The sequence below is a fragment of the Callospermophilus lateralis genome, chromosome 1 (genome assembly GCF_048772815.1).
Source record: "Callospermophilus lateralis isolate mCalLat2 chromosome 1, mCalLat2.hap1, whole genome shotgun sequence".
NCBI classification, from domain to species: Eukaryota; Metazoa; Chordata; class Mammalia; order Rodentia; family Sciuridae; genus Callospermophilus; species Callospermophilus lateralis.
In genome coordinates this window covers 17,075,352-17,094,908 of record NC_135305.1, presented here as the reverse complement: position 1 = coordinate 17,094,908, position 19,557 = coordinate 17,075,352, and the positions used below count along the sequence as shown (strand labels likewise).

The 19,557-nt window shown below is 45.7% G+C and overlaps 1 protein-coding gene across 1 annotated transcript in view; it reads right to left on the bottom strand.

Annotated features, from left to right (window-relative positions):
* Creb3l2 (cAMP responsive element binding protein 3 like 2) overlaps nucleotides 1-19,557 on the bottom strand; it is a 109,735-nt gene that overhangs the window by 11,836 nt on the left and 78,342 nt on the right. The window contains exons 5-8 of the mRNA XM_076832807.2: nucleotides 16,144-16,328; nucleotides 14,201-14,347; nucleotides 13,375-13,433; nucleotides 12,005-12,073 (exon numbers count right to left, since the gene is read on the bottom strand). Of these exons, the coding sequence (XP_076688922.1) occupies nucleotides 12,005-12,073; nucleotides 13,375-13,433; nucleotides 14,201-14,347; nucleotides 16,144-16,328 (460 nt within the window). The remainder of the gene's footprint in view (nucleotides 1-12,004; nucleotides 12,074-13,374; nucleotides 13,434-14,200; nucleotides 14,348-16,143; nucleotides 16,329-19,557) is intronic.

Genomic DNA, 19,557 nt, shown 5'->3' with positions numbered 1-19,557 from the left:
CAATCCCCAATATCCCTCCCACCCAAAAAGCCTGTGTGATCCTACATGCACATTACAAAGCAGAAGTAATGTGTAATTTTAATAAGTCAAGGAAAATCATTCATCCCATTAAGTGATATCATTAATTTAACTTCTATTTAATGTGGAGGTCTTTTTTTTTAACTAAATCATGCAATTGTACTTTTTTTGTTTCTGGTTATGTAAAAGTACAATCAGTTTAGACGTGATTTATGTTTATATATATTCTTTAAAAGCATTCTGCATGTTGAGAAATACTGACACATGATTATTTTAAATTGCACTTAAAGGGTTGGGTATCTAGCAAGATGGCAGAATGGTTCCCTACCATGTGTAAGGCTCTGAGCTTGATTCCCAACAGTGCAAAAAATAAATTAAAATTAAGCAAATTCCACTTAGAGAAAAAGTTTATAACTAAGTGATCCTTTGCTGCGGCATCTTTTTTCCCTCATCAAACCTCTTCTCTCTTCTCGCAGGCCTTCCCCAGAATACCTCCCTTGTGGCCATCAGCACAGCTGCCTTTTCAAAACCACGAGCTGAGTAATCCACTGCCCAGCCGCTTCCTGAGCGAGCATTCATTCTCACAGAGCTGAGATTCTGCTGGTCACAGCACATGTTGGATTAGCTACCACCTATAAAGCCAGCCCCGAAGTCCCTGTTAGGTTCTCCTGGCTGGTGTTTCTGGATATTTGCAGGCAGATGTACTAGTGAGCCCTCGGACAAGACCACATAGCCCAAACCCCTTCCTCTTGGATGCTGGCTACCTTCTATGATACCAATTTATAAGGTCATCGCTGCCTGCTGAACTACAGCAAAGACCCCCGCCTCCCTGGTCTTCTTGAGTGATGCCTGACACTTTTGCTGGGCACCTCAGCTGTGCCCTGGGCACTCCTGGTGCCTGTGTGCTGGTTGGCACTGAGGTGCTGAGGCTTAGTGGAGCACTGTGCGGGGGTGGGTGAGTTCTCTCCTTCCGGCCTTCTGTGACATAGACCTTTCCAGACGGAAACAGAGCCCCAATACTTCTGCTCCAGAATCTTACGGTGTTTTGAAAGTAAAACTACCATTTCTATTTTTGACCAATGTCCCTCTTGACTGGCAAACACTCCTCGCTTCCTCTTTGCCCATCCCTTGCTCCTTGTCAGGTCTTAAGAGTGTGAATAGCTAAGAAAACAAATCTCACACAGGGCTCTGAATCTGTCCTCCCCTCTGATTTCTGGTTGGGAAGAGTCTTGTAGGAGGCACCCTGGTCCTTCCTAAAACAGACATCCAGCAGGCAGATCCACCTAAAGCCCACAGATAGAAAGCTAAGGTTCAAGGTGGTCCCACCCAGTTACAGGTGCAAAATGCTACAAGTTTGGAAGAAGGACCATTGAAGTCTGGCTGGAGGAAGTGGGAAGCTCTGTGCTTACCAACTGTAGGGCCCTTCACTTGACATTCATACTGCATCCGTTCCAAACTCAAAGATGATTATCTGCTGAATCCACTGCAGATGAAAATGGTTGTTCAACGATCCCTGATTTCTAACAGTTTATAATTCAGCTCTTTAAGATGAGCAAACATGCCGTTTAAAATGCATATTTTTATAGTCTGGAATTTTGGTGGAAGGCCATAGGGATGGGTTCTGTGCTGTGTGCTGCTGTCCCCTGCTCAGTGGGTGAAGGTAGGTAAAAATAAACTTAGTGGCTATCCTCATATGGTCTGAGGATAGAAATGACAACCCAGCAAAGGAACCAAGAATTGGCAGATTTTAATCAGAGCAAAGTGGATTAACTCATCCAACTCAGACAGCTACATAGGTTCCTAGGATCCAATAAACTTTGGGAAATTCGTATACACTCATACCAAACAACAAAAACCACCCTGATTTTCATCCTAAGAAAATAACAGTGACTGGGTCTAGGAATTGCTTATAGGAATTGCTTATACTAAAATACTAAGTAGTTGTCTTAAATTCATATAAACTAGTAAGTAGAAGATTAAAATGTTGAGAATAGTCTGACCCCACTGCTTGAGTACTTCCTAATATGGTAGAGCACAATGCCTAATCAGTCACCTAATAAAATCAACTATGATACACTGCTTAGTTAAGCAGATTTTTCTTAAATTCAATCACAGTAACATCATATTGACAACAGCCCAATGAAGAGATTTGTCCATCACTGGACATGAAAATGTTATTAAAAAGGACCAAGCCACACAGAGGGGACAACCACAATAAAACCCAGGCCAATGGCAATGAAGTGCACACTAGCAAAAACTTCAGTGATAACAGCACAAATAAAAACCACAAAGGCAAATAAACATTCTGTGGTACACTGTTAGATGTAACCAAAGATAAAATGCAGGTGAAAAAAAATCTAAGGTATTCCTCACCCTGCTTTAGGTCCCAGGAAGTCCCAGGAAATCAAGGCTTTATTTAGACAATGGAAAAGATAGGACCTGTCCCTTTATCAGAAACCCAACAAGTAGATGGCATGGCTTTAGGATTGCTCAACGGTACATACAGAGCAGAAGAGGAAGGTGGGCTCTGAAAGGAGGGAGACGTGAGCATACGCCTCAGAACTACAGGTAGAGTTTCAGTAGGTGCCTCTCATCCAGTTATGTAGTCCTGAGACGATGCAGCTAATCAAAGATAATTTCCTTGACCACATCAGCTAATAGGACAATGGGAGAATCACCCCTCCTGGAGCACTCTGGGTTTGCTGAACTCCTTTGAAAAGCACTTGCTGTCTCTGTTCACAGAGGACAGATGAAGCATGTCCTTTTTACTGGAAAGCCTGTGTGACCTTTTAACTGATATGCTGATCTGCACTGATGTGGTACTTTCTCTGGTGCCACCAGGACAGATGCCTGTTGCACTGAGGACTTGGATGACAGCTGCTACCCTGATTACCGAAGGGCTGGGTGGAGAAAAGGCAGCCTTCAGATGAAATGGAAAAATTATTTTAACACTAAAGCTATAAAAAGTCACCCATAGGGCAGACCCAATGGTGCCTTCAAAGCTCAATATAAACTTCCCCTTTCTTTTTGTTTTTTAAATCATCAGTGATCGTGGCTAATTATGGCTTAATGAATTCTTGGGCTTCTGGGAGCAAGGTCTTAATTTAGAGAAAGGAATACTCTTAGCATACATTTATCTGGGCCAACAGATTTTTCACGACTTGTTAAACTGGAGTGTCCAACACTTGATTGGAAATGTGGATTTTGTCCTATGGCGAGATGTAAAAATAAACTTAGTGGCTATCCTCATATAGTTCCTTCCAAAAGAGCAGTCGAAAGCAGCTGGCAGACTTGCCCAAAATAAAGCATCCCCTGTATTTTGTGAGGCATATCAGAGGAAATTGGGCAAAATATTTAAAAGTACCCAAGAGTGCGAGACACAATCTTACAATAACCGGGAAACGAATCAGCAGCCTCATGTGTTATCTTTGTATTTGATTTAATTTGTTTCCTTCTATTTCCTTTATTTACAAGAGAGAGCAAAAGACAGTGAGAATAACCATACAGTTATTGCAGGTGGGACTTTGGACACTCAGGTATCTAATTTCCCACTGGAGTCAGAACTCGGACCCAGGAAGAAGAATGAACTGGTGGTTCCCAATTACTCGCTGTGTTGGGAGCTTCCACCTGCGCTTCTCTGCAGACACACTTCCCATCAATCTTGGAACACATCTTACTTAGGAATGGAATTCAATGGGCAATGGCGTGTGTGCACATACATGTGTATCTAAAACACTCTCTGGGTTAATCAGCCCCCTTCAGAGATGAAGAAAATTTATCACATCCTTCTGGGAGCACCTAGAACAGTAATTTCCAAATTCCCAATTATGAACCACTACTGAGTGGCAAAATTACTTGGGTTGTGACTTGTGTATCTTTTTAATGAAATGGAACTAAACAGGATACACAGAATCAGAGGACATCGTAGGCAGTATGTAAATATTAATTGGTGAAATATACACATTAATTAACTGTGCAATTATGTATTTATATGTTAGTCACATGTATATATCTCTATATAATGTTAGTTATATCATTAGTTGGCTATATGATGTGTATGTGTGTTCGTATGGTGTGACTGGTATGTTATTATATGAAACGTAAAATTATTACATAATCAAAAAACTCTTGTCATTAATCTAGAGTACATGCACATGCACAAAATATACCAGTGAATCTCAGGTGGCCTCAGGATGGGATAAAGCATGATGTCCTTCTGAGGCAAAATCCAACCATAATCCCCTTCCTGGCCCAGCCTCGTCATGGAGAGCTAGTGTCCAGCAAGTTCAAGGGCTGGAGGGAGTGTCCAAAAGCTGAAACATCTATACCAAGGGGGAGGAGGAGGAGGGATGTGATGTTGGCAAGTAGCCGTCTACACATTCCGTGAAGATACTTAAGGACAATCAAGAGCTATCTCAAAACCTCCGAACACTAAGTGTGACATAATAAAAGACAACTATAGAAGCTAAAACTCCTGAACTTTGAATTAATGCCTATTTGTATAACCATCTCTGGCTTAAATTTGACGAGTGTTCATGAGGTTCTGGCCAAAATTAAAGAGAAAAAAAAAACAGAATACAAAACGTCTCTTTTTTCTATCCGAGTGATTTCTACATTATGGGAAGTTTTTTTTTTCCCCAGGGACCAGAAAGCATTTCTTTTCTTTTCTTTTCTTTTCTTTTTTTTATGTTTTTACATTTTTATTGGTGCATTATAATTATATATAGTAGTGAGATTCATTATGCCAAATGCATACATGTATGTTTGTTAATTTTTGATAATGACAAAAGCTAAGCCTTAATAATTGGTTTGAACTTAAACATGCTTCAATTTATGTAGCCAATCAATTTCCAACATTCAAGTGAACATCAGAAGACAACTGTGACATTAGTTTGATGCTGGAACCCTACATTTCCATGAAATCATAGAACATGCATAAATGACACTGGCCATATTTAGAAGCTACAGTAGTTTAGTTTTGTTGTTTTATTTCCCCCATCAGAAAGAAAATCCAGACACCAGTTCCAAATTACGTATTACTCCTGGGCCAGGAACATAAAAAAATAGATTCTAGAATATCTCCTGGTTGGTGGAATTTCTAACTTTACACTAAATTACACTAAAATGTCCCTCTAATTCCTCTGGGGAACTTGGTTTAGTCCCCAACAGCTCTGAAGTTTGAAATATTTCCACTTGAGAAGAAAAAGAATACTCTCCGCACAACAAGAACTTGGAGACAGTGAAGAAATGAAAAGTGAATTCGACCAAGATAAAAGTCTGTAGAAAAATAACTCGGGCCGTTCATCTGACTGTGTGGCTTCTCTGTGAGTGGCAGGGAGCTACCGTGAGTCTAAAGGAAGTGCAAAGATCTCACATACAGAAGAAGGCAAGAGCGTGACCAGTGCAAAGAAACAAGCTGTGCAGACCAACTGCCCGGGAGGGCCAGGGGGCAGTGGGAGCCCAGACTTGGCTGGAGAGACCGTATCCAGGAATCTCATAGTGATCTTAAAGAATTAAGAAATGGGGTGTTGGGGAGAACTCTAGCTACAAGGAAGGTCAAAGAACAAAATCAAGAAATTCTTAATTCTGATCACAATATAGATGGCTGCCAAGACCGGCATGTTCCGCCTTCTGTGGAGTCTAGGGAAAGAGAAGAGCAGAAGCCACAGGCCACACATCCTGAGGCTCCTCCTCACCCAGCTCCACGCCAGGCCAACTGTCCATGAGGCGTTCTCAGCATCTGCTGCTCGCAGCACAGGAGCTGTTCTGCTGGGGATGGCCGGACCAGAGGCCCTGTCTTATATGGGCCAGTTCTCAGGAATGATTATCAAGACGGTAACCTGGAGAAAAGAAGTACTGTTTCCTCTGGGCACAAAGGCAGGCTTATTTAGTACTTGCTATAAAAGCAGGAGATTCTCCAAGCTCAGGCCACAAACCCATTGAGAGCACAGCACCCACCTGGATCTCCCCTAGAACTCAAGGGCAAGGAGAAAAGAGGCAAATACGCTGGTGCTCACACTGCCTCCTGCGCTGGGTGACACGGCCCTTTGTCTTGGAATCAGGAATCTCATGACTTCTATAAGTAAGGTCAAACTGAATCCCAGACCTGACACGCTGGGGAGGATTTCATGGGTGCACCTGCCTAAGTTCAAATTCCATGCACAGCCTCCACAAAGAACTGTTTATGGCCACGCCACTGGCCTCAGGGGTACCCACTGGTCACCTGGTTTGTTCTTCAAAGAGCAGACTCAGAGTACAAAACCACACAGACCCTGGAAATGGGTAGAGGCCCTTTGGTCAGAGAATTCTAGGACCCCAGCTACCAGGCCATGGTCTAGAAGAGGCAGGACAGAGTTCTGGTAGATACATCCCTTTGTCCTGCTGACTGCTCATCCCAGGGAGAAGGAATGGGTGGAAGATAGCCAGAGCAGGGCTCTCTAAAACACTGGACCCCCACGCAGGGGCTCTCTTGTCCAGATCTAAAACTGGTCCCATCTGGATGAAGAAAGAGAGGCCCAGCAGCAGGAGAAAACAAGGCAAGAACCTGGTTAAAAGTTAAGTAGTTGAGTCCTGTACCCTACTCCACTCCTAAATGTTTGGATGGTGTTAACCTCACAGGACCTCAGCCTCTCCTCCTATAAAATAAAGTGATCAGCGGTTAAAAAAGATGATATCTAAAGTGTATTTCTAAGCCCCTATGCTCCCATAGATTACAGCTAGAGGAGAGGGATGGTAGCTCACAGTCCTATGGAAGGATAAGAATAAAATGAGTCCAGATGGAGCAAACCGAGCCACACGCACACCTAAAACCGATGTGCTGGGTAGGAAATGTGCATCACTTATGTGGAAGAAGAGAATGTAAGCAGAAGTGAGAGTATGCGTCAAGAAGGAGAGAAGGTGGGGCCATCCAGAGAGCTAGCAGGTCAGAGAGAACAAGGACAAGCTTAGGGAAGCAGAGAGGATTCTCTAGCAGACACACATGGGCACCGCCTGGTAAGTGAAAATGTATTTCCTGATGAGCGCAGGAAGAAGAGCCCTGGGGAAACCATCTCACTTCCATCTCACACATTTCTTGATGGCGTGCAATTAGTGAATCGTCTCAGCAAAGAAAGTGCCAAGGTGCTTCCACAGCATGTCAGCTCTGCCCCAAGAGGCTCCTGGAGAAGGGTGAAGAGAGTGTCCTTCTCTCTTGGCTGACCCTGCCCCCTTTCAGTGTCCTGGGCTCAGATAAAAGGGTCTTTCCCCCTGGAAACCAACCCCAAGCTAGGAGGTTACTGCTTAGTTCAGTTTAAACAAAAAGATTCACAAGTGATTTATAATCCAAGCACTAAGGTTCATCTGGAGAGATGGAAAAGTCCCTGTAGCCTAAAACCAGGAAAATGTAATAAAGAATCCTTTTCCTTCCATTTGGTTAATGATGAGACACATGCGCATTCTCCTGCCACGTCATGCCTCACCGTGAGAGGTGGCGCAATGGCACCAGGGTCTCCCACTCACTTCTGGTGGCCCAGGATCCTGTCCATGTATTGCAGTTATTTCTACCTCTGTCCTGCTGCCTCCAGACGATAATAATGAAAGAAGCATCAACAGGAGTATAAACACAGCTGTGCATTCAGTCAGCCCAGCCCTGGGCTTAGGTCAAGCACTGGATCACTCACAAGGTATAATGTGACTAAGTCTTCTCTTACCATGTGCCCCAAATGGCAGCTCCCTGCATTCAACCTGGGGCAGGGGATTGCTGGGGCTTGCACTGTAGTCATTTTGGCTAATTTGAAGTCCTCTGAGCAAGGGAAGGTCCTGGGTGGGGAACAGGAGCAGGCGGCACTGTAGGTCATGGGCCCCGTTTCAACAGCAGCTCTGCTTTTGTTTATTTGCCTCTCAAGTTGAAATACACTAAAACCCACTGGTCTTAGACATCACGGCCCTAGCAGCTCCCTCATAAAATTATCTGTGAAAGGATTACGGGGAGGAATTGATTGTCAGCCACAACCGCCACACAAAGGCTGTTCACCAGGAGAAAATTTGAAGAGGAAGAAAAGTGAGGAGAACACACAGGGCCACTGGTGGGAACCATGACAGAGGCTCACAGCTGTCAAGGGACATGGTGACAAGTATTCCCAGATAGAGAAAGATAAATACTGCACCATGTCACTTATGTGTAGAACATTTTTTTAAAAGTCAAACCCAGAAAGAGGAGAGCGGCACGGTGGCTGCCAGGGGCCAGGAGGTCAGTGAGAGGGGATGCTGGTCACCGTGTAGAGACTTCCGTTTATAGAATGGGCAAGTTCTGGGGACCTGACATTCAGCAGGTGACTACAGCATGACCCTGCGTGTGCTAACAGGGTAGGCCTTCGGCGTCTGCACAGAAGAAAAGGAGAAAGAAGAAAGAAAGAAAAAGGAAGAAAGAGAACAAAAAGAGGGGAAAAAAGAATTTAAAAAATGTGGTAACTGAGGCGCCGAGTGTGTTAATTCACTGGATTGCGGTCATTTCTCAGTGGACACACATGTCAACCCATGACACCACAGCCTTTAAAAATGAAGAATTGTACCTCAGGAAAGCTAAAAATAAACAAAACCACAAAGAAATTTTCCTTCTCTAATGAGTGTCCTACACTAGCCCTGGTCATATTCAGATACCCACGTCATGACAAAGATTCTTTAAATGGAGTTTCAAATAAGGATTCTGTAGAAATATAGTGATAGAAACATATGTCCAGTAAATTTTTGTTAAATGAAAACAGTTTCCAATACAGGAGTATACCCAGTAAAAATACATACAAAATATCCTTGAATGTAACAATTTAAGTAAAGGGACCAGGATTTTAAAAAATATATATTATATTCAAAAATTATTTTGCAATGGGCATATAATACATGTATATCTTCTTCTAAGTTTAAAAAATATGAAAAACAAGAGGGACTCTTAAACTAAAAAGTGTGCACATAGCAAAAGAACAACTGAAAAGAAGAAGTGGCAGCCTATGGTATGGTAGAAAACATTCACAAACCTGTGAAGTGTTAGGGCTAATGTCCAAAATATATAAGGAACTCGTACAACTCAAAAAAAAAGGGCAACCCAAGTTAAAGGAGGGCAAAGGTCCTCAAAGACATTTTGGGGGAGGGGGTACTGGGAAATGAATCCAGGGGTATTTAACAACTGAGCCACATACCCAGCCCTTTTTGGGGGGTTGGGGGTACCAGGGGTTGAACTCAGGGGCACTCAACCACTGAGCCACATCCCCAGCCCTTTTTTAGGAGGTGGGGGCACCAAGGATTGAACTCAAGGGCATATGGCCACTGAGCCACATCCCCAGCCCTAATTTGTATTTTATTTAGAGACAGGGTCTCACTGAGTTGCTTAGTGCCTCACCAATGCTGAGGCTGGCTTTGAACTCATGATCCTCCTGTCTTAGCCTCTGGAGCTGCTGGGATTATAGGCATGCACCACCACACCTGGCTATTCCAGCCCTTTAAAAAAAAAAATTCTTATTTTTTTTCAGACTAACTCTCACTGAGTTGCTGAGTTGCCTTGAACTTGTGATCCTCCTGCCTCAGTCTCCCAAGGTTTGAAAAGCTACTTGACATCACTAGGTATCAAAAAAATGCAAATCAGTGCCACAAGATGTCACCTTACACCTGTGAGGACGATTATTGTCAAAAAGATAAGACATAACACATGTTGAGGAGGATAAAGAGGAAAGGGAACCCTCGTGCACTATTGATTAGAATAGAAACTAATACAACCATTATGGAAAATGTGACTGAAGTTTCCCCCAAAAGGGATATGACCCAGCAATGCCCCTGCTGGGTACGAACCCAAAGGAAATGAAGTCAGCACCTCGCAGAGGTGTCTGCACTCTCACGATCATTAGTGATGAAAAGTTTTACTTTAGCAAGCATTCTGCTAATATCGGGAAAAATGACTGAATTTAATAGAACTATTTCCAAACCCCTAATAGAGACAGTTACTAGAAATTGTTCATAAGCAGAAAAGCAGGGGGGATGATGTACCCGCTTATGGAAGAATGAGAAGAAACTATGAAGAATTTGCACCAAAACAATGAAAAACAAAACCAAGTATGGTCTATAGTGAACACAGGACCATGTTAAATGGCGACAAAGGACACTGAGCCAGTGGAGATGACAGGATGACAGACTTAGTTCCTTACTGCAAAACAAGCAAAGGGAGGTAGAGCCTATAGATGAAAGGTAAATTGGTATGTAACAGGCATATCAACCAGTTTGAACATAAGGAATCTGGATATCTGATTAAAACCAATGAGCAAAAATGATGGTTGAGATGATCAAAGAATAAATAAATACTCAAGACACAGCACCATCAGCTGCAGAGGGGAAGAGAGACCCTTCCCCAGGCCAGGTGGCCTTTAGGTTCTTCTCCCTCACAGACATCCAGGTGGCCTCAGTCCCAGCCCAGCTGTGCCTCTGCTGCCCCCATGTGGCCAAAGGCAGGCATGGCACCAGAGTCGCTAGAGAAGATGAATTTCCAAAGTCATCTTTGATAAATTCCTCTTCCCCTTCACTCAAATGGTCAGAATCTGTCCCACTTGTGGACATGCTGCTTACACAGCAGCAAGTGCCAGGATAGGTGCCGGGAACTCCCATCTGCACAGGATGCTAAAGGGATGGCTGTGGACTCTGGATGGGGGAGCAGGAAGCAGAGAACCAGCCGACTCAGGAAATACCCCCTGGGGAGTGCAGATAGACAAGGGAGACATGAAGCCTAGAGAGACTGGCAAAACTGTGGCATCTGAAACCATCAGATCAGCACAGTGTCACCCTGAGCTGGTGCTTCCCCCCAGGGGGCAGTCTGCTGCAGAGCACTGAAGGTGAACTGTTCTTGACCTGCTCTATGGGCACACATTCCCTGAAAGGCAGAGGGAAAGTCAGTGGCCTCCCAACATCCAATACTACCACTTACAGAGTTTTAACTTCCTGCTGTTTGAACAACAAACGATGGAGATTCAGGAAATGTAATGTTATTTCCAAAATATACAAGATTTAACCTGATATCCTTAACCTTTGCAAAATTGTTTTTAGACATTAATGCTGAGCCCTAAAATGGGCTTACCTCCCCCAAACCCATTTTTCTCTGTTTGACATGGTAAGAATGTACTGTGCATGCATATGAACACACACTCTGGATGAAAAGCCCCCATAGCCAGTTTCTCACCCCTATCCATAAACACCCTACATATGACCTAGAGTTCAATCTTAATGTGGTCTTCCTATATTGAGACTTCAGAGCCACACTCTAGCTGCAAATGCAGGTCTAGCACCAGTGCTGCATGACCTTGAGAAAGTTGCCTAACTTTTTTGAGTATCAGTTACCTCCTCTGCCTAAGGAAGAAAATAATAGCACCATCTCCTCAAAGGGTTAAGTGAGTTAATATGTGGGAAGTGCTTACATGTGTGCCTGGCACAAATGCCAAAAAGAATTCATTAACTCAGTCCCATAGTTAGCTTTTCAAAATGGGTTTGAGACGTAATTCATGGACTGATTTTAAAAAACATAATTTTCTGTATTTTTTAAAACTAATGAACACGTGTTACCAAAATCAGGTGGCCAGTGCCTCCCTGTCTACCTCTCAAGTTTGGTGTCATTTTTCTGGAGAATTAGACCTTTGGACTTTATTTTCTCTGAGTCTCTAACTTCCTTATAATAGCTTGTCAGGATCAGCCTCCCCATGGATTCTGTAATTTTTAGGAAAAAGGAAAGAACATGTGGGTTTTTCTGTGTGCCTGAAAGTACTCATGTGTATGCATGTTTTATGTGTGCATGTCTATGCGTGTGCACGTATGAGTGTGTGCATATGTAGCAGGAAGGGGCAGGTGGAGTGGCTATCCTGCACATCCTGGATGCACACACGTTCACTGGACCCTCCTCCACGTTATGGTCCTGGATTCTGCGAGGTCTTCCCCGCCTTCTGCCCAGCAGCCCATCAGTTCCCACTTGGGGAACACTCACCTGTTGGTGTTCTCCAGAACTTCCACCTTCTTCCGAAGTTCCAAGTTCTCAGTTGAACAGGATTCCACTCTACAGAGGAGAGAAAGAAGAAACTCAGTTATTCTGTGCAGAGCAAACTCAGCCAGGAGCTTGGGTGAAGGCGGGTGGGATCAGAAAAAGAAGAGGGGGCTCTGCTACACCAGTGAGGCAAGGGAAAGAGCTGAGGCAGCTGGGGTTGGGAGGAGGGAGGAGGCAACGAGAAATGGAGGGACTGAGGAAGGAGGGCCTCAGGACCGGGAGGTGGACACCACCCTGCCTCCTCACCATCCTCCCCTACATCCTCACACTTCTCTTCTGTCCTACAGAGATGTGGGGCCACTGGCTCTTCTTCTGGCCAGAAGGACTGGGATGAAACCCTGGGGCTTGGGTAGGGGGCAAAAGAAGGGGAGAACCCAGGACTAGGAATCTGGGTGTTGGGGCCTGCCTGCCCGTAAGGGACAGTGAAGAAATTCCATGAAATATCTTGACCCTGGATGCTTTAGGAAACAATGGAATGGAATGGGACCCCTTAATGCTAAATCAGATGATAGACAGGTGATAACTTTTAATGGAACCTTCTAGAACCAGTCAACATCCCCACCCATTCTTGCCTCCAGATGTATAGGAAGACTCATCTCTAGGTCTAGGATCCCTTTCCTATATTAAAATTGGCATTAGCTTGTCAGCTAGAGAACATTTTCTAGGGCTAATACAAACTGAATTTAATTTATACTTTTTCTTTTTCTTTTTTTGGTACTGAGGATTGAACCCAAGGGCACTCAACCGCTGAGCCACATCCCCAACACATTTTATATTTTATTTAGAGACAGGGTCTCGCTGAGTTGCTTAGGGCCTCGTTAAATTGCTGAGGCTGGATTTCAACTTGTGATTCTCCTGCCTCAGCCTCCTGAGCAACTGGGATTACAGGTGTGCACTGCCATGCCCAGCTAATTCATACTTTTTAAAAGCCCTCCTGATATTCTAGGCTTTTCAGAAGAAAGTGTGGCTTCAAGTGACAAAAAGCCAGTCACCCACAGCACGAGTTACAGTGCCTCCTCTGGGGAGATCTGGGAATGTGCAGGAAGGTGAACAATGCTTCTTGTTTGTAAGGAGGCTTCTGAGGAAGGACTCAGGGATCCTTGGCTGGAAACCAAGGGGTTCAGGACTGAGCATGCTTTTCCCTCTTGGGCATTATAAACGCCCCTCCAATAACCACTAGGTGGCAGGCAAGACGCAGGCAACAGCCCAGAGGCCCAGGGCTGTGCAAAGGCAGCCTGCCTTCCAGGGATCAGCAGGCTCCCCCTTCTCTGTGACCATTGCCCAATAAACGTAACCAGCAGACAGCAGCTTACTTCTTCTCCAGGCTGTCCATATATTCTTTCTTCTTTCTCCTACTTTCCTGGGCAGAAATCTGAGAAATAGGAAGGAGAGAAAAGATGAATTTCCAGCTCTATAACCAACCCATTTATGCATGAGTGGAAGACAGGAGGTGCTAAGGTGCGAAGCCCTGCTTCCCCTGGGGGCCACCTGCCCCGTCTAACCTGCAGCTCACCTGCTGGCCACCTTTGTCCCCTGCTTCAGCTGAGCTTGCACCACCTGAATGAAGATAATGCCCACCTCTCTCGCTCCTGCCTTCCTCCTCCTCTCCACCTCCCTCCTGCTGTCTCTGCCTTGGTCATGGCCCTGGGCCTCACCAGCCTTTCCCAGCTCTGGAGGGGCCCAATACTGGGAGAAGGCTGAGCCCAGACAGAGACCAAACCACTGCAAGATTCTCTATCACAAACCTCTATCAAGAAAAAAATAAGTAAACCCAGTGAATTCTATTTATTTATTTATAAATGATACACTTGTCTACTAGAGAAAAAATGTGGCATACATCATAAAAGTGAAATTAAAGGGCTGATATTTTTTAAAGTATAAATTTACGTGGAAGTTATAATATTCTTCCCTGATGCTGGATGTGCTGCTGGATACCGAGGAGCACGCACATGGCATTGAGAGTCCACGGCCCAGAGCGGATGGAGAGGGATGAAGGAAGACGGGGTGGGTGCTAAGGGAAGGGCTGACCCTGGGTCCCCACCATGGTGCAGGCCAGCACTGGCCCTGGGGAAGGGGGAAGGGCTGAGGGTTTCTGCTCCCTCTCTCTGTTCACGAAGGACCTAGGTCTGAAGGGCTCACCTTGTTCTTGATCTTCCTCCGGATCTTCTTCAGGGCCTTCTCCTCTGATTTGGTTAGGGGCAGTTTGGTGGGAATGGGGTAGCCCTCAGCCATCAGGGTCCTCTTCTCCTCCTCGGTCAGGACCAGGGGACCCGATCCCTGCAGCTTCTGTGCAGACCAAGGAGCAGGAAAGGTCAAGGAAGAAAGCGGGACATGCTGACGAGACCCTCCTGATGGGGCAAGGAGGAAAGGGACCCGTGAGCTCTGGGTGGGAAGCAGATCCTTTAAATGGAAGCACGGGTGGAGAAGAGATGCTGGTGTGCGGCGTTAGCCCAAGGAGGACCATGCAAGGCGAGGATGAGAGGCCTCCACCCATCGTTTCCCAGGAAGGGTCCCAGGAGCTACCACACAGGAAGTCAAGGTACAGAATTCATTGCCCATGTCCCTGGGGACTTCCAGGCCTCGGAGTGAGGATAGATTCACTTTGTGCAAGAGTTTTGTTCTCCTTCTGAAAATGTCCTTTTGCCACTTGCTCTCTACACACCAGGGCTGCTCCTGGCCTCCACCTACAGCTCAGGGGCCTGAGGTCCCAGAGGTACACCTGCAGGCACCCCCCAAGGGCATCTGGCTTCAACACTCCTAGACTCCATCAGCAATGAAGATGCAAATGCAGTTCATCTCATTTGGCCCAGAACAGAACGGCATGTGAACATTAGTCACAGAGTCACCCGTGCATAGAGCTGCAGGCACAGAGCCACGGAGGACTCACACCCTCTCTCAGGTAGCTTATGATCAAGGCTATGAGACAGAGTTGGTGCCCGTGGAAGGATGAAAGTAATCGAATGCTGAACTGTAATATTAACTGTGGATGCATTAAAAATTCGGAGAAAGATAGTACCTATGTGATCATGTGACAAGAGAAGGCTCAGGGTAAGTCAGGGGACTTGAGCTGAGCCTCCTGCCCAGGGGGATGATCTACATGAGAGAAAGAAGGGCATTCCTAGAAAAAGGCGTGTTCTGGGACCCAACCCAGACGCCTGCTCCTGGAGGGGGTTAGGGAGCTCGAGAAGCAATGGAGGCCAGCCACCTCCTATGCAGCAGGATGTCGGGGCCTCGTGCCTACAGGTGGTGACAGGGAAACAGTATGGCTGCCTGGCAAGTGTGTGGCAGGGGGAGACGTCCTACATAAAGGTGGAGGATGGACTGTGGGGAGGCCCATGGTGATCTAGGAGGAGGCTACTCAGGTGATCCAGAGTGAAGACTCAGGTGCAAGTGGAGAAGGGAAAGGAAGGGTGGACAGGGTTGACCCTCTCTCAGTGATTCCGTAATGGTGACAAGGACATATGTTACTATAGATCTAGAACTTGTGGGAGAAAATTATGTGAATGGATAGGTGGTTTGTGAAGACATTTTAAATATTTCACTTTGTTTAAATTTGTGTCATGATATTATAAAATTTTAAAAGTTGACTATAAAGACTTCATAGATACCAATTCACTCTCTAGAAAAACAAAGTCCTTTTACCTCCTTTTTATTTGGAAAACAGTGTCTTTATGTTTGTGAGGCACAAATGATGATTTGGGACTTCTAAGTAAATATTTATGGTATAATTTTGAGGATAAAAGAACAAGATTCTTATTCCTCATGCTTACAGGTCTGTACCACAAACACATGAATTAAAAACTGGAACTGTGCCCATAGAAAGGTAGACAAGTGTGGTAGCGAGGTGAGATTTATGGGTTGTTTTTTAAAAATGTTCTTTAAGGTTGTTAACATCCTACTTTACAGCTGGTTATAAGCCAAAATAAACCTCTTTCTTTATAACCTATCCAGTCTTGGGTATTTTGTTATAACAACACAGAACAGACTAAGACAATTAGCCACTGAACAGAAACTTCGTTACAAGAGCAAAAATCAAACTGAGAGGGTTCATATCTACCCAGAAAGGCCTACCAAATACTTACATGAGGAGCCGTGAGAAGAGGGGAACTGGAAAGTGCAGAGGGGCCCCGGGGCACGGCCCTGGCAGGACTGTGGGTCTGAGGCAGGCCGAAGGGGTGCAGGCATGGGTTGGGACTCAGGCTGCCCTCCGAGTCACTGCTGTGGCTGCTGGGAGGGGTTGGGGGTAAGTGCAGATGGTCCACGGAGGCTGGAGGAAAGAAAGCACATTTAATCTCCCACAGAGCAGCTGCAGAGCAGGCCTGGAGGTTTGGGCCCACCACATACATGCACACGGCGGAACCTGGGACGAGGACTTTCCATGAGCTGACCTGAAGACATCTCCTAGGTATGTTCAGAAGAGAACTGTGTGTACAGTGGTCTTCCTTTTGTACAAAGAAGAGAAGACAGACTCATATTTGCTTGCATTGGCACAAAGAAACAAACACTGGCAGTACACACAAGATGGCCCAGAGCAGGCAAACTTAGGGTAGACGGTGACAGGGTGCTGACAAGACTTCCCACTGTATCCTTTCCAGATGGTTTAGAGTGTTTGATTTGTACACTGTGATAGTGCATCACATACTTTAAACCATAGTATTTTTAACAGCAAAACCTAGGCACCATCATGGGGTGCTTAGAGAAAAACACATTCGTTTCTGGAAGGCTGTGCATGGCGGGGCCCATAGGAAGATGCCTGGCATTATTCATTCAGAAAACACCAAATCCACTTTCAGAAAAATGAGCAGGCTCAGGAAAAACAAACGGGTGTAGGGGCACCGTCTCCCACAAAGCCCTCCCTCAGGAGGTGTGCCACACTCTGCCAGGGCCCACGGAGCCTAATGGTGTCAGGTAGTACCTCCTGCGTGGCTGGCAAGCACTCTGGGGTGGTCCTCCCTCTTTTTCTGAACAGCAGATATTTCTGTTGTGCCAGCCACTGTTCCTGGGCCAAGCGAGATAACCTCCATGAGCCCTGCACCCCAAGCAGCTGGGCCCCAGACAACACAGCCCTTGGTGCAGCAGCTGGGGACTGGGCGGGGAGCCTGGGGCTTTCCACACACCTGGGCCTGCTCAGCCTGGGCGGGGGGTGCCGAGGCCGGGCAAGGCCTGGGCCCTTCAGCTCCTGTTCCTGTCCTCAAATGCTGATGCCCGAGGCCCCAGGGACAGGAGAGTCTTTCTGAGCCACAACTACTGACCTGAGGAAATGGGCCCCACCAGAGCTGCCTGGGACTGCCGGCTGTCCTACCCAAAGTCGTGAACGCCAGGTCACAGTGGATGATGCTCCTCTCGGCCCCGCTGCCTCCCCCACAGGCCCAGCCCACTTCTCTTTCTTCCCTCTCTCGTTTACAACCTCTCTCCCTCTCCAACATCCTGCAGGGGCACCTAGGTGCTGCTTCTGTCTATTTTTCTCTTCCAAAGTCTTACTAGAAGCTCCCTGGTCATCTTAGTGCCTGTGGGTATTCTTAAAGCTAAAGAATATTCCCAAATAATCCTACAGACTCTGTTCCCAACCAGCCTGCTAAAATCTGCTGGCAGTCAGGGGGACAGGTTGTGCCAAACATGCATGAGCTTGGCTGGAAAGAAGGAGTCCCATGAATGTTCACCAAGTGTTCCCAATGAGCACTACAGCACTTTATGATAAACAAACAAACAAATAAGTAAGAGAGAAAGGAAAACAGGAAACAGACTAACCTATTGGAGGCTCCACACTGTGCGATTACATTCCCAAGTGCTAGCCAGAGAGCCTAGAGCAACCCCATCCCTCTCACTTGGCACAGTTTATTCTAATGGTTTTCTCCTTTCCAAGCAGTGGGTATCCCCCAGAAGACAGAAACAGGATGACAGGAAGATCCAGTGAAGCGGACTCCAATCTCATCTTTCCCACCCACGGAGAGCTGCTGGCCTGGCCACAGGTGCCCCAATATCCGATTTCTAAATCCCATTTGAAATGCCGCTCTTGGGTTACTGAAAGATCTGGGGACAACAAGCGACTCTGCCCAGAAACTGTGATGCATTCAAGGATATTGAATTTCCTGATCTTTCCACCCAGGATAATGAGGAAGGGCTGCTATTTCCTTGGGTCTTGAAATATTTCTCCTCCAGTGACCTGCATTCTGAAACCACTATGGGATCCATTGTTCCTGCCATGACACTCGCTGAACCATATTACAACACAAATGAAAAGAGCAGAGTAACAACCGGAGCCATAAAAACTAAAGGAACCACCTTCAAACTGCATATAAAGTGGAAAAGCGTTATGTGTATCATTCATCGCCAAAGAGGAATGTCTCCATATAGATTCTAGTCAATATCACTTAAGAACTTTAACCCTTTCTTTCCGAGAGTGGAGGTAAAGAAAGGGCCAATGCTGATTCAGTGGTCACAGTACAATTCCTGAGTCAGTTCCTCATGCAATGAGCTGATTATACGTCCATGAGAAAGACTCAGGTGTAACGTTCACACATTTATATACTGCAGTGCAAACACATTTCTATGACCATTATATACTGATCTCTTGCTTGTTGTATTTTAAAACACATATTGATCAAATTACATTATGTGCTCTGGCAATTATATCACAATGTCGTTATTATGTATCATTATTATGCGCTACTGAAAATTTTTAAAAAATAGATTAAAAAGGGAGGTGAGAGCATGAACACAGCCTGGAACTGAGAGGAGCAGGATCTGCACAGAGGCATCTATATAAACGAGACACAGATTGTCCCTAGGCTTCCTGAGGCACAGAGGTCACATCCAGGATCCCAGCTATGGGCTTTGCAGGAGAAACCAAGAGAGAGCAGGGAAAGAAGGAAGCAAGCAAAGCCACCTCAAGGATGACATTACTTAGCTCTACACAGATGGCAAGAAGGGGTACACTGCTAGAGGCCACAAATGCCCTGAAGCAATGGGGCTCCTTGCAACTGCTGTTAAATGTCATCTGAACACTGCATGGTGCCAAGCATGGTGGCACATGCATGCAATCCCAATGGCTGGGGAGGCTGAGGAAGGAGGATCACAAGTTCAAGGACAGCCTCAGCAACTTATCAAGGCCCTAAACAACTCAGCCAGACTCTGTCTCTAAATAAAATATAAAAATGGAGTGGGGATGTGGCTCAGTGATTAAGCACCACGGGGGTTCAATCCCCAGCACCAAAAACCAAAACAAAGCCTGCATTGCCAGGCGGCTAAGTGATGAGTTCACTTTCCAGAGGGTGGAATCACTTGTTTTGACTAAGCAAGTGCCTGTGTGGACGGCTGTGCCCTTGTGGGGCTACAGAAGGTCCACACCAAGAGGGCACAGGACAGCGGGTCTGGTCACCTGTGACCACATTGTAATAGTCTATAAGGTGTTTGAAAAATCATCCTGGTTTGGAGTAAAAGGGAAGTTAACACTTGGCTGGAAATTGAGGCATGTGCCTTTGGGGAAAAGAATATTT